At 37.0% G+C, this 15,353-nt stretch overlaps 1 protein-coding gene across 8 annotated transcripts in view; it reads right to left on the bottom strand.

The window, feature by feature from the left end:
• Positions 1-15,353, bottom strand: part of Btk (tyrosine-protein kinase Btk29A) — a 950,018-nt gene that overhangs the window by 55,414 nt on the left and 879,251 nt on the right. For all 8 annotated transcript variants that reach the window (XM_081737808.1, XM_081737807.1, XM_081737809.1 and 5 more), the window contains 2 exons: positions 12,618-12,682; positions 4,633-4,698 (listed from right to left, as the gene is read on the bottom strand). In XM_081737808.1, the coding sequence (XP_081593934.1) occupies positions 4,633-4,698; positions 12,618-12,682 (131 nt within the window). The remainder of the gene's footprint in view (positions 1-4,632; positions 4,699-12,617; positions 12,683-15,353) is intronic.

The following is a 15,353-nucleotide window of genomic DNA, read 5'->3' as shown; positions in this document are numbered from 1 at the left end:
AATGTTCTGTTTATTGTGCGAGAATTTCGACAAGAAAACTGGCAGTTTGTGCTTTCTCTGAATCCAAACAATGAAGGCACCATTTCCAAACCGAACCAAGAAACATTTTCAGCCAGTGAAGATTTGCGGAGCTACTGTCAGTGTTGCCAATTTGGGGGAAAAGACGCTAAATCTCGGGGATTCGACCTCCACGATAGCGACAAAAAATATTTCCGATTGGTGACTTTTAAATGACGACTTAGCTACTTACTTACAAATTTAGCGACTTTTTGCTGCAAACAACTGTTCATCTGTAGAGAAACATTATTAGCTCAAAACAGTTTTTATGTTCTTTTCTTTCTTTTGGTTTGTTTTAATCAACGCAAGTGCTGAAGAGTTTGGGAAAACAGCGTACCCACTCCCCCACAATCCTGCATTGTTATGTGTTACCCTTGCCCTTTAACGGAGAACAATTACCAACTTGATGTCCTTTAGTTCGCAGAGTTTCCGTTGAGAGACACACGCAATACATCATTACCGATAGCAACGAGATTAGCTATAGATAAGTGAATAAAACCGAAGTGGGTGTTTGTTATATTTGTCCTTTGGGATCTTTTAATTATTCTTTTTCGAAAAAAAAAAAAAGTAACGTAAATATTGTAGTGTTAATTATTTCGGAATTATTATGACTTCAAAATATGAACAAAATTACCAGAAACAATGTGAAATGATCCTTAAACTCAAGGATTAGTTGCGCCCTATTGACAAAGATGTGAGCAGAACATATTGTTTATTCTAAACTTTAAAACAATGCTTTTTGACAACGGGTTTTACGAATAAAGTTTTCAGCGATTTTTCACTCAAAATTGGAGTCATTTCACCTCTCGTTTAGCGACTTTTTGTCAACAATTTGGCAACACTGGCTATTGTGCATCTGTGTATATAACAGTCTGTAAAAAAGAAAGAAAGAAAATTGGAACAATGCTTAGAAAAAGAACAGTAGGATATCTACTTCCTAGTAGCAATAGTTAAACGATATTGCCAAAGAAAAACTTGAGGTTAGTATTCAGAAGATTCCGAATGTTGTTTAATTTGAAATTTCTACAGAGTTTTAATTCCGGATGAATACGGGGTTTGTCCCACTGATCTCTGTGGATGCGGAAAGAAGCTTCAGCACCTACAAAGATGTTTTATCTCCAAATAGAAACACACTTAAAAAGATGCTTAACTATTGAGATGAACGTAGTTTATAATATTGATTTCAATGAGATAAAAGAGCAGTTGTCAGAACAGTTGAAAAAAAAAATCTTGTCTTCTTTTCGTCTTATTATAGCACCTTCACCCTTCCTTTTCACCTATGAAAACTGTCTCTAAAAATATACTCTTGTTATTATTACTGCCGTTTCTCTTTTCTGTACGCTAATTAACTCTAAAACTTTTTTTTTTTTTGACTAAAATCTGAAACAGCAGCCATTCAGTAACATCAACTTTTCAGAGCTTGAAGAACTGTAGTTTCTATGTTCTGCTGGACTTCAAGCAATATCTCAACTACACAGATCCGAGATTTTAGACGTTTTTGCTGTGCCCTCACTCGGCGTTCTTATTCAGAGTACTTGATAAAGATTTCAGGTCAGGACGTGTTTGTGCCAAACCAGTATGTTCACTTACCATTACTAAATAAGCGCTGTAATTTGATACCTAGCATTATTGTCTTGAAAGTAACATCATGAGTCCATTCCCTGGTTTCAAGATGTCATGAAATTAATATTAATTTGAATATTTTGATAAAATTGATATCCAAAGCTTAGTTAATTCAAAATATTTCCATACCTTCCTTTTCAGAATCGCTAGTTGTGACTTTAGCAGCTAGAGGACACTCGTAGAACTTGTCAAAACAAACAGTGTTGTGAGAATTATTTTAAACGGAAGTTTGATGTTGATCCACTATACACAAGTTTATTTCGAAGTAGAATAAAACATTTGTTGAAACATGGTGTATTTATGATCAAAGAAAAAAAAAAAAATTCTGGTCGAACATTCGTTTCTGAGGACACTGTGAGAGAAGCCTTTGTATTCAGCCTGAGGAAATCACCACGTCAAGCCTACAGGTAGTTGCAGTTCCTACAAACAACAGTAAGGAAGTGTTTGCAGTTTCTCCCGTACTACCTACAATTTCTTAAAAGATGGATTGAACGAGCTCATCAAGCTCTTTGCAAGTGACCCCTACAATCAATGGACTGCTCTGTTCGTGACCTTTCCCTTTGAATATTCGTGAGGGACCAGGTCTATTTACCTCCACTACGTACAACCCTGAAGGATTTTTTGGGACACATCAGTGCAGCTATGTCAATTCCATCAAACCGCTTCACAAGGATGGTTAGAGTTGGATTACCTTTTCGATGTTTTCCCGAAGTTTGTAATTATAATCAACACCGCCATACAATTTACTAGTTTATGCAATTAGTGTGAGCAGAATAGTGCTTTTGGTATTAAAGTTGTACCTTTTCGAAACCTGATTGTGAGTCTATTTTTGTGTGCTCACAGTGTTATATAATGTGGTTTGAACAACTAATGAGTGTTAGTTTCAGCACCAGGGCTAAATGGGACGTAAGCTACTTAAAGTGGTATTTTAACCACGATCTGGGCCGGTATTCAGCTTTTCTACACTCCTTCCCAGGAATCAGACCTTGTACTACGAAAGGGGACAATTACCAATGTTTAACGTCATACCAGAAGGAACCTTGTCAAATTTTTTCACCAATGTCATATTCATAGTCGGCACGATCAATTCTGGCAGCAGCTGTTCACTCAAAAATGAATCTAGCAGATGAAGATGCGTAAATCTTGTTTCATTTCTTCAAATGATCGATTGGTTAATGTGTATTTTAACGTCCTGTTCAGCAACGACGCTATATAAGACGTAAACCTACAGCTTAATGTGGAATCAGAGCCATATCAGTTCCCACCGGGAATCGATTTCTACATCTTACTATTATCGAGGTAAATTTGAGGCAATAAGCGAGCTCAATGTATTTTTCATGGATTGACCCCAAGGTTTACTACGGTTGGTATCTTATTAGTCAATTACCCTACCATCATCATCCGAGGACGAAGTGGATAATAATCAGGAAAACTAATTTTATTTCCTATCAGTTAATCTCTGGTTGAAGGAATCGCATTGTGCTCGTTGCCACTGATCGCAAATAATTCTCTTCCATTTCTAGACTGGTAAACTACGAGTAATATCCTTCCGAAGAAGGGTAACTGGATACGTTCACTGTGCGACAGGAATTATAGACATTGATAAATCGTGCAGCATGAATAACTACCTGAATTATTAAGTCCAAAAACAATAGGGAGTCGATACGTATAATGACTATGCATTAGCACGTTAAACGTGCAGAAGCCGCTCTTTACTTAATCTATAGTGTTAGAAGGTACATGAGCAAAAATTAAGTGCTACAATATTTGACAATAAAATTCCAGGACTCTGTAATTGCTAACGACAGAAAATTATTCATCATGTGGGACTAATGCTATGATACTCTTCTTTCGCAGGAAATGTGAAGATTTGATAAAGAGAGCATCTATGTCCTTCTAAACACGTTTCATCAAAGACACTTTGGTTTTCATTAACATTGAATAAAGTGTGAACATTAAGTTAGGGGAATCAACGACATAGGCTTACGAGATCTATCTTTACCACGAGATATCAGCACAATAATGCTCTATTTCGTGGTGTTTGCTGATATGCTTCATTTCATGTTTAACTGAAGATGTTTTGATGATTCCATAGGTGGAGTCAGTTAGTCAGTCGTTCGGTGGATAGTGTTAGCGATTTGCTCCAGTCAGACCGTTGTATGACCCTCAACATGATGATGTGCTGCACATCAACCGCGAAAAACGACTCGGGAGATTTTGAAAGAAGATCTAGATCGAAAGGAAGATTTGTGCCTTCATACCCGAATTTAGCTCCCGCACATTTCTTCCTATTCCCCAAACCCAAACTAACACTGAAGGGACAGCTTTTAACGATCGTTCAGGGTACTCAAACATCCTTAATGACACAGCATTCCAGACAATGACTTCCAAACCAGTTTTAGAGATTTGGTTTGGAGTTTTAGAGAGTGAAAAGGGGAAATCTGTGCACTGAGGAAAGAAAGGGAAATTGTGCATTGAGAAAAATGAGGAAATCTATGCATTGAGAAAAAGGAGGAAATCTGTGCATTGAGAAAAAGGGAGAAATCTGTGCATTGAGAAAAAGGAGGAAATCTGTGCATTGAGAAAAAGGAAGAAATCTGTGCATTGAGAAAAAGGAAGAAATCTGTGCATTGAGAAAAAGGAGGAAATCTGTGCATTGAGAAAAAGGAAGAAATCTGTGCATTGAGAAAAAGGAAGAAATCTGTGCATTGAGAAAAAGGAAGAAATCTGTGCATTGAGAAAAAGAGGGAAATCTGTGCATTGAGAAAAGGGGAAAATCTGTGCATTGAGTAAACGGGAGTTCTCACAGAGGTTTTCTCCATAACTTGTTCAGGTACTAGTCATGGAACTCGATTGTCAAACCCTGTATCTGAAACACTATTAGAGACAAATATATATAAAACTGAAACATTGTTAGACATGTTATACCTTCAACAAATAAATAAAACTTACTCGTATTTTTGAAGTCCAAGTAGTTCCTTCTCCTTGACATAATTGCTTGGAATGTATCCTATAGACCTGAAACAAAACAAAAGATCCAAGTCAAAACATAGCATTTAAAGAGTGAAAAACAACAACAAAATACATGTTAATCATCTGAAATGAAATATGATTCAATGGTTTATGGTTTATTTATTTACTGATTGATTTCTATAGCTCCAGACAAAGCAAGTTGACTTACCACTGAAACATTTTGTACTATAATAACAAGATCAACGAATAAAAAATATTAACTAAATTTTATATAACAACTTAATTTTGTACAACGCAGACTGGAAATTCTTTCAGGGACAAAAATATTTATGGTGGGTGCGAGTCTAACTAAATTCAGTTGGAAACCTGTACATGACCAACCTTTGAATTATTCCAAGTCTAGGTTTCACAACAGATAATTTTGTATAAAAATTAATACACATTGGAAGCGATATCGTGGATTTGAGTTTACACTGTGATGACGCGACAAGGGTCGAACTCGAGTCTCTCGTGAGGAACGCGATATTGATTTATAATACAACCATAATAATAATCATCAAAGACATTTTGGCAAGCTGGAAAGTCATTGCTGCAAACTGGGAAACTTTCATGCACATGGTCTTCAATTAACTAACCTCTTCGTCTTCACATAGGAATTTTCTGTTTTAATAACTTCCATTAACTGTAGCCTCTTTCGCCTCCTTCTCTTTCCTGTCACAGTACCTTCTAGAGCCTTTCTGTTTCAACTGTGCCGCTTCTGGCGCTACTGTCGATGTGTGCTTTCCCATACCTCCCTCAAAAGAGCAGGGACAAGTTGCTGCTGCCGAGATCTTTCAATTGTTGGATGCGGAAGCGTTGCCACAACGAATTATTTCACGGACTTCGCTGTGCTCTGTCTTGTTAGGCACTCTAAGTAGCCTACGATCTTCACTCATCAAGACCAAACAACTGAATGACTAACTGGCAACACAGCTAAGGTCATTCACTACTTTTCCCTAACTAAATAGAAGGTTTCCTACGTCAGAGGGCGGAAGGGGTGGGGTCGAAGTATATTTCGCATATTTCCCGAGGGCACACCTGAGATAGACAGGCTCTAGCACGTTCATGATAGTTCCTTCTCAGCCAATGTCCTAACCAGCTTCTCTTCCATTTTTTAATTACATTTAAAATTGTTTCTTTATTTTACTACTTCTAACACTTTATCATTGCTTTTACGTTCTACCACGCTAATTTTCTCTATTCTTTTTTTAAAGCCAACAGTTTTTTTAAAATCGTTTTTGCGTAATGTAGCATATACGTCCCCCGCCTGTACAGTGCAATAATTCACACAAAACATTTCATGAGTTTTTTTTTTTTTTTTTTTTTACTTTTCTTTAACTCTTGATACACGAACCCACAAAACAGAGTTTACTTCTTCCTAAATACTTCCTTTCGCCATTCCTAGCTTTGCTTTTATTCTACGTTCGCATTTCATGTTCTTGTATCGTAAGAATGAGATAATTTGCAAACAATAACTTTTTTTTTTTAGTGTATTACATCTTGAAAAAGCATTTCTAAAGATTTTAATCAGCTCTTAAAATCGCTGCAAGCTGCTTTCTTTTAATTGTGTGTATGTATGTATCATGTACTAGTGTATCATTATCATAGGTATTCTGCCAGTATTGGTAGGTCACCTATTGAGAAGCAACTAAGAAGCTTCCATGCTCCACGGTCTTCCACCAACCTCTTCGTATTCACGTACAATTTCTCTGTTTTGATATAGTCCATTAATTGTAGTCTTCTTCGCCCCCTCCCTCTCTTTCCTGCCACCATGACCATACCCTCTAACATGTCCTTCATGATACAGTTCCTTCTTAGCCAATCCCCCAACCAGTTTCTCTCCCTCTTCTTAATAAGGTCTAAAATTGTTGTTCTCTCCCTCATCATTCATTTTCCGTTCGACCCAGCTAATTCTCTCCATTTTTTGAAAGCTCCCAGTCGCTTTTAATCATTTTTGCGTAATACCCATGTTTCTGACCCATATAGAACAATACGAAGCATTTTATGAGTCTCTTATAGTCAACTAATTTAAAGCGATACATTTCTTAAGAAAAACACTAATGAATTCCATTATGCACACGCAGCAGTCTTAAAGCACATTAAACGTATAAACTATTCGCTGCATATTACAAAAATACAATCACTCTTCTGAAGAGATGACTTCACAAAAATGACGTCTTAAAGACAAAGTAAAGCAAAAAAGAAAAATATGTCACCGATAATAACAACGAAAGTAAAATACACTCAAGATAGTACTAGTACAGCAATTACTGAAAAGTTCAAGTACCTTATTCCACATTGTTATTTGAGAATATTTTTTTAATAAAAACAACAATTTGCAAAGTGCATTAATAATACTAATAAAATGAGAATATACAAAAAAATATATGTAATAACCTTTTCTTGTGTTATGAATTCACGTACAGCAACTAGTGTAGAAAAAATCGGGGTAACATCACGAACTACATTAAATGAATCCAGTTAAACCAGTTGTAAGAAGTAGAACCGAAAAAAAAAGTGAAAGATGATCTCCCAACTCATGTATTATACACACTCGCTCTTTGAAGCCAAACCGTGTTAATGTTGACGTTATTAATGCCCTTCGTGTGTTTAATTCTGTCGAACATATTGGAACGAGGAAATTAATAACAACTTTGGGTAAATTACTAATTTGAGACGTCTGCTTCTAAATTTACATTTCCATTAATTTATTGATAAAGCAGACAGGCAAGAAGCGAAATTATTCAAGTCATAAACAAAAACTAATTAAGTTGCTAGCATCACTCTAATCAGGAGATCTTAATTTAGAATGCTAATGTTGAACATATATGATGGGAGATGACTAAAATATTGAGCAGCACATTCTAGGGTTCTCTTGTTACGAGGGTTACCGCAACAGAGAGTTGGGTGAACATACAGTACAACTTCGTTTATCCGGACTAAATGGGACCAAAGGCAATCCAGAAAATCGAAAATCCGGACAATTTGGGTAACATGGGTAATAAGCAAAACAATTCTTAAATGAGCAGACTTATCACGATGACATTTATTACATTTCTTAACAAAGAATTGGTTCATTGTCTTTTGTTTCAAACATGCGTAGCGTCTTAATGAAGCACGGTCATGCAAACGCTTTATCATTAATGGCCCTAATAGCAAGGTTGGTTGGCCCACTGTTGCGAATTGAGTGGGATTTGGTCAAAACGGTGGGATGGTCAATGCAAGCCTATAGCGGAAAACTTACGTTGGCCCAACGTTGGTTAATTGTATGGATGTCCAACCAACTAATCTCCCGACCTTCACACAACAATTCTAGAATCTACTGTTTTCCCAACCAAGAAATACGTTACTTTTGCGTTGGCTAAATGTCGGGAAACCGCTCTATGAAAAGCACTTTTCCCACCATTCGGCCACTGTTTTATCGTTGGCTAATGGTCGCTAATTCCACCATACTTGATGCTGGTAGAGTGCGTCACTGCTCATGCGCAGTTCTTCTCTGTCATCTTGTGTTCCAATTAACAAAAACAAAAGAGGAGTTCATGTTGTGTGTGTTGACTCATTTTCCTATACATAATGTATAGTGAGCTCTTTTTAAAAGATTTACAACGCATAACTGTCAAATATCCAACACCTTTAAAGTGTGTGATTGTGGCGGAGTTCCCTTCCCCGTGGTCCGGGTCCGATTCCCGGTAAAGACCCTTTGGAATTTTAACGATAGTGGATATTTCTATGTTGGTGTCCTTGTCGTTCTAGGTTACTGAAAAAAACAAGTAAAATTAAGAAAATACCCAATACTAACTAGTTTTAAAACGTTGGAATCATGCCTGCTCGTAAACCGAGCAACTAGGGCTCGCGTCCCGTTCACCGCTGTTTCCACTTTTTATTTTCCTGCACGGTCGAAGTATAACTAAAAATTAATCGAATATTTAAAGACCCTAACTCTATGAAATAATCTCGAGCTCCTTCGTGGCTAAGCGGTTAGAGTACGTGTCTTTCGTGCGGGAGAACCGGGTTCGATTCCCGGCGGGAGCTTATGTGGTTCGGATTCCACGTTAATCAGTAGGTCCACGTCTCATATAGCCTCGCTGTTGAACGAGTCGTAAAACTCAAAATCAATCAATCAATCAATCTATGAAATAATCGGAATATCTCAGGAATACCATATAAAAAGTCCAACATGCCAAACCGAATGCATCTCCACCCTACCCCACCCGCCAGCATTCAACGTCGAGGTTTGGTTGGGCTAACGCAGGGACACTGGTACGATTTGGTTGGGTGAACGAAGGCCCAACGTTCTCAATGTCGTTGGGGTTTGGTTGGCCAACATTGGGAGATAGTTGGGTAAACGAAGGCCCAACCTTCGTTTGGTTGGGAAATGGTTGCCAAAGCGGCCAGACCTGACATTGGGCCACCGTTGGTATGTCGCATCGCCACTATTTTCCCAACGTTAGGCCAACCGATTTTGCTACTAGGGGGTTCAGTTGGAGTGGTGTCGGGCTGGCGCTCCAAGTACGCTATAATATTTGTCAGTTACTTATAGTTATGTTCTTGCTATCATAGTTAAAAATTGTTATCTATGAGAACATTAAATTTTAAAAAAGTCTACGAATCTGATCCGGATTATCCAGAGATCTGGATCAACGAGGGCCAGATAAACGAAGTTATACTATGCGAGAAAATTTGTTTAATGAATCGTTCATTTCATGATTTTTTAATCTCTAATTACGTTACAAACCATTTCAATTACAATTATGCATATGCACAGAATCTTCTCGCTCGATCACGATGAAAAGTACTAAATCATGCATCATATCCACCAGACTTATTACCTTGTGATTTAGACCTTATGTCAAAACATATATGAAACGAATGATTAGTTGTATGCGTTTTTCTCGTGTTATATCCTGATGGATATATACCCATATGAATTCCTTCCTCACTCACCGAATTTCAACGATATCTCTCCCGCTAACTACCACCTCTTCCTTCACTTCGATCTCTTCTTGCAAACGAATACCTTCCCCGATGATCGGCTGGTATAACGTGCGGTTGAAGCTTTCCTCGTACCGCAGACTTTAGACTTCTTTAGCCACAGAACCAAACAGTTGACTGATGATGGCAACTATTTTCATTAGCTGCATTGTACTTCTTACTTTTTCGCCGTTGAAAATGACAGGTCCGAAACGGACATTTCATTTGCACCAATCTAAACTTTGTTGTTCTTGTCGTTGTTCAAATGTGTCTTTTAGCTCTTATGAACGAACAAAACTATTTAGAAGAGCACAGCATATTGTATAGAGTATTGTGTAGGAGTTATTGTTATATCAGTTATTGCAAAACAGAACGCAGGGAAGTAAGGTTCAATGATGATTTAAATTACACCACGAACTATAACAATAGAGGAGAAATACAGGATGACCTTAACATGCAATGTTCAGTTGAAAGAAGTGACAGGTTACCGTAACTACAAGGGATGTACCTTTTAATGGAAAACATCAGCATAATGCATCGAGGTCAGATTAGAGGAAACTCCTATTTCAGAAATCCTCAGGGAAAAGGTGAGGCAAATTTTCCAGCTACCTTTTCACTACATTATTATTGAAACAGACATAGGGTTGCCATATTTCAAAAATGAAAATCTGGGACGCTACTAAATTACGAGACTCTGCAACGCTTAAAATAAAAGAAGTCATATATTAAGCTACTTTCTTTCATTAGAGGAGTTGTTCAAGTAAATCACATGTTCTAGTCATTTTAGTAGACCTTCTCTTCTCTAGCTAAGCAAACATAAGCAGATGATTTATCCCCTCCCACTTGATAAGCAAAATTGTTGCGTATAAAGAAGGGAAAACAAACCTGCCGCAAATAATTCAAAAATTAAGTTTTCCCCACCTCATAAGCTTCTATTTTTTTTTTTTTTTTTAATACTCAAACATTTTCTCATTGTTGTCTGTTCAGTTTTATGAATGAAAACAATATGTTTTTCTTGAACGGTCAGCGAAAAATTACCAAAACTGTTAGGGATTATTAAATAAAATATTTCAGAAGAAAAGATGCAGATTGAGACAGAGTATTAAATATAATAATAAGAAAGCAAACTATAATATTCCATTCCTTTCTTCTTTTGTGAAATTCGGGACATTTAAGCGTCTTGATAATTTTTTCGGGATGAAGGGACCCAGACCTCGATTCCGTGGCGGTCCCGGATTTTCCGGGACGAATGGTAACCCCAGACATTATCAAGTCATAAAAGCATCATCATCATTAGTGGTGGTGGTGGAGAGAAATATTACCATCGTTGATTCCATGACAATTATAAATTTAGAGTTGGGTCCAAACAAGCTGATTTGTTTGTTGATACATAGCGTCCTTTTTCAGGATCAGACGTCGACCTACAGTTTAAGGTGAAACCCAAATCACCGCAATGCATTAAAATTTTAACGCTCTTCCACCGGGAATCAAACTGAGGATAACGTGTACGAAAAACACATTTGAATTTAGCAATTGTTTTTAACATCGAGGCTACATAAGACGTGGAGCTACGGTTCTACATGGAATTCAGTACCGAATTCAGTGATCTTCCACCAGAAATCGAACCTTGAGTCATGTACACCAAAGGCATGCGAGTTAGCCATTTCATTCGATAACTATATAAAATATTTCATTCACATTTGACTTCTGCGTTTCAGTAATATTGGATTCGGCATTTATCATATTGAATCTTATGTGATACCAAACACATCCGGCGTCATTCTTGTGCTTCTCCAAATATGACAGTCAATTAAACACATTGAGTTCTAACATTCTTAATAAATGTATCTAGTAACACAAAAGTAATGGTAGTATTTTATAATTAACCAGTAAAATTCCTGATTCTTTCTATAAAAAAAATCACACGTCAATTATTCACTCAGTTTCTAACAGCCTCTGATTCTTTAAAAGAATGAAATCCTTCAACGAATGCCACGCTATAAGTTATAAATCCCTCAATTCTAATACGCAGTCACTTCTAACAGCCTCAGATTATCTAAAGAATTAACTCTTTCAACGAATGCAAAACTGTAAATTCCTTAATCTGAATATATATTCAATTCTAACGACCTCAGATTCTCTAAAGAATCAACAAGTTCTTCGATGAACACAAAGCTATAAAACCCTCAATTCTAACAGTCTTTGATCCTCTAAAGAATCATATTTTTCAACGAATGCCATTAGGCATACGCACGAGACGAGTCGAGACAGGATTTCCCTGACAAAATTCGAGTCGAGACACGGCTCTTCCAATAGAGAAATATACATTTTTCGAGTCGAGACATCACTTTTACAGCATAGTTTCGAGACGAGACAGTCACAAATCTTTCTCGTGCGCATCCCTAAATGTCATGCTGTAAATCTCTTAGTTCAAATATGCACCCACTTCTAAGAGCACCTAATTCTCTAAATAATTTAATTCTTCAACGAATGCAAAGTTGTAAATCCCTCAGTTCAAATATGCACTCTATTGTAACAGCCTCTGATTCTCTAAAGAATCAAATCCTTCACAGCTACAAATCTGCAATTTAAATATATACTGGATTGTAACTGAAGAACAATACGAAACTTGTAAGTCAAGTCTAAATAACTATCCATTAATCTTTGAATTGTACAGCACTTCTATCTCAATACAACAGGAACTGTTAACTCTGTAACATTACTGTTTAATACTACCAAGAATAGCGACACTATGCGGTGCAAGTAAAGCCTTTTCATTCACCTGTGTCGACGATGGCGTTCTCACTGCTTCATAACACCGGCATCGAGGAACTCCACCAAAGAATCACAAGCTAGATCAAACACCACTGTAGGGAAAGTGATATTGAAAATAAAAGAGCTTTTTCTTAAGTGTTCCTGAGAAGTACTATATTTCTAAACGGAGATTAACTTACCCGTTTTGATCCTTGACTTTCCACCAATGTTCTTGTGAGTCGTCCACCACTTCATACTCAGCACCCTACAAAGTAGAACAACAGAGTATTACATCTATGAACTACTGAACTAACAAAAACTAATAATAATAGCTTCCATAATAATAATATGAAATTAAATCATAGTGAAGTACAGTAACATGAATTCGGTATACTTAATTAACCAACTTCTTAACTTTCTAGTTGATTTAAAACCTGGAATATATAATTGGGAGATACAATACACAGTTCTCCTACTCGAATTTTCAACATTTACGCTGAAACGACCGTCCCTCGCACGGGAGGGATAGGTTCATAGATAGTATCTGAACCCCATTTTCCTGCTTAGCTTAAGATAATATAGGGGATTAATTTGCATCTAAACGGCATCGAGTATCACTATGTACCTCAGCGACCCCAAAAACTATGAACTGGACCTAATATTGATAGTTGTTGATAATGTTGATCCGCGGTGGCCTTGGTCTTGGTCTTGCATTTGCTCATCACTAGCGCGTTGTCATGAAGGAAGATGACTCTTTCGGTGAGAAGTCCTGGCTGTTTCCGGACAGCCTCTCCGTAAACCTCTACCAGCTGCCGATGAATTTCAGCTGCGGTTACATGTTTCACCCACAAAAATCGAATAACTGAGTGGACTTCTTTACCAGTCCAGTTTTCCAAACGAGTCGCTTTTTGTGTTTACCTATAACTAGAGCCGTAGGTGGCGGGTGGCTGAAACTACTCAGTTGCCAACTCCATGTATTAAAATTTACGTACACCCCTCATTCCTCTACGACAGACGAAATCCCAGAAACATCGGCCTTGTAGCCTTAGTTTCTGATCCTCCTCGTAACCAATGATTAATTTTCATTCTCGGAGGAAATAAATAAATAACAATACGATATAATTTTCCTGTGTAAATGTTGTAGATTGTGATCCTTGTTCCAGGTACGGTACTATATTTTCTTTGCACAGTTATGGAGAGGATTATGATAGTTTCTTCGAGCAACCAATTTCAGCATCGCGTTCTACACCTTTTCCTCTACAAAACAGCAGGATCCGTTTATAAACGCAAGAAAAATGGATCTTGATCGTATTTATTTATTTATTTCTTATTTAAAATGGCGGAGTTAAGGCAAAACCTTTTCTTCCACTCAACCATTTACATTTTCCTTGTAGAGTCGGATCTCATCATAGTTTTTTTTATTTTTTTTTTTACGACGAGAATAAAAAGGATATACACTTAGGTACGTTAGAGTGTTAGATCGTACTATGAATGTTTGTTACAATTCCACGGTTAAAATAAAATGCACATCGACAGTCTTGCAGCTATAGGCTGCGCGCACACTCACAGACAATTATTTAGTGTTGGTAGGTGTCCTTAAGAAAAAATCCCTCGACTGGTACAAATTTTCCCTAGTTTGTTGAGTGTTCAATTCCTATGACAGAAGTTATGTGATAAGATTAATTTAGCCATATTAAAAGAAGTGCCAACCACATTTGTGTATTCATTGGTTTTTGTTTCTATTTAAAAAAAAAAAGATACAAATAAATAGCCTACATTCAGTCATCAATGGGTACAAATTATGCTACTTTGAACACACACACAAACTACTGGTTTATTTTGAAGATCAAAGAAAAATTTAAGCATTTATATTGATCAATCAGTCAGTGAGAGAATTTCCCTGAATTTTCGAAATTTTATGGAGAATTTCCCTGAATTTTCGAAATTTTATCGAAAATTTCCCTTTTTGGTAAATTTACCCATGAAATTTCCCTAGATTAGAGAAATTTTCCTCAAACTACGAACATTGCAACTATTCTACATAGTTTTAATCAAGGATGTTATAAAATAGAGGATCTGCCCTTACAACAAAATCTTGAAGCCATACGTCACAGTTTCACCACCCCTTCTCTGCCCACTCCGCCCAATAGGATCGCAATGTGTTGAGCCAACAATCATGGCGGAAACGAAAGTAGCCAATCAGACGATGGCAGAAAGGAGAGTAGCCAATCAGACTTGCCGATGCTCGGTTGTTTTTTGGCTTCATCGATTTAATAGGATGAAGATACATATGGGCAGATCCTCTATTTCTAACATCCTTGGTTTGAATTAACTACTAGACTTGTAGACTTGCTGCTTCTTCTACAGGTAACAAGTTACATTTAACTGCCATCTTTTAACAAAAACTAAACAATCTAAACCAGTGCTATTCAACCTTTTTTTTCTCGCATACCCCTAACAGTTCGCCATCTAATTGTGTATTCCTGAACCTGTTTAAAAGAAATTAAATCGAAATGAACTTATTAAACTTAATACACATGTTCCGTTAATTTAAAATGGGGACAAATAGACTCAACAAACGGACAATCAGTATGCCAACCAAAAGACTGTTTACTGGTGGATAAAGTGCACATCCGAATAAATTAACATGGGAAATTTCAAAACATACGGAAGATATCCAGTTCTACTGAGGAGGATTTTCCCCTCGTCCTCCCTGATAATTCGCACACTGAAGACAATGTAAAAAACAAAAAGTAAAAGGAATTTTAGAACTTACTACATGTATTTTTCTCAAACTAAGATCATTCAATAAATATTGGAAATATGCTTATTTTAGGATTATGTGCCCCCAGGGGTACGCGTACTCCCGGTTGAATAGCACTGATCTAAACTACAGTGGAGTCCCGCTAATCCGAACGAATTGGAACAAAACCCTG

This window comes from Thermobia domestica, chromosome 14 (genome assembly GCF_964235325.1).
Source record: "Thermobia domestica chromosome 14, izTheDome1.hap1.1, whole genome shotgun sequence".
In the NCBI taxonomy this organism is placed as follows: domain Eukaryota; kingdom Metazoa; phylum Arthropoda; class Insecta; order Zygentoma; family Lepismatidae; genus Thermobia; species Thermobia domestica.
Note: the sequence above shows the minus strand (reverse complement) of the source record. Positions and strands in the feature narration are given on the sequence as shown.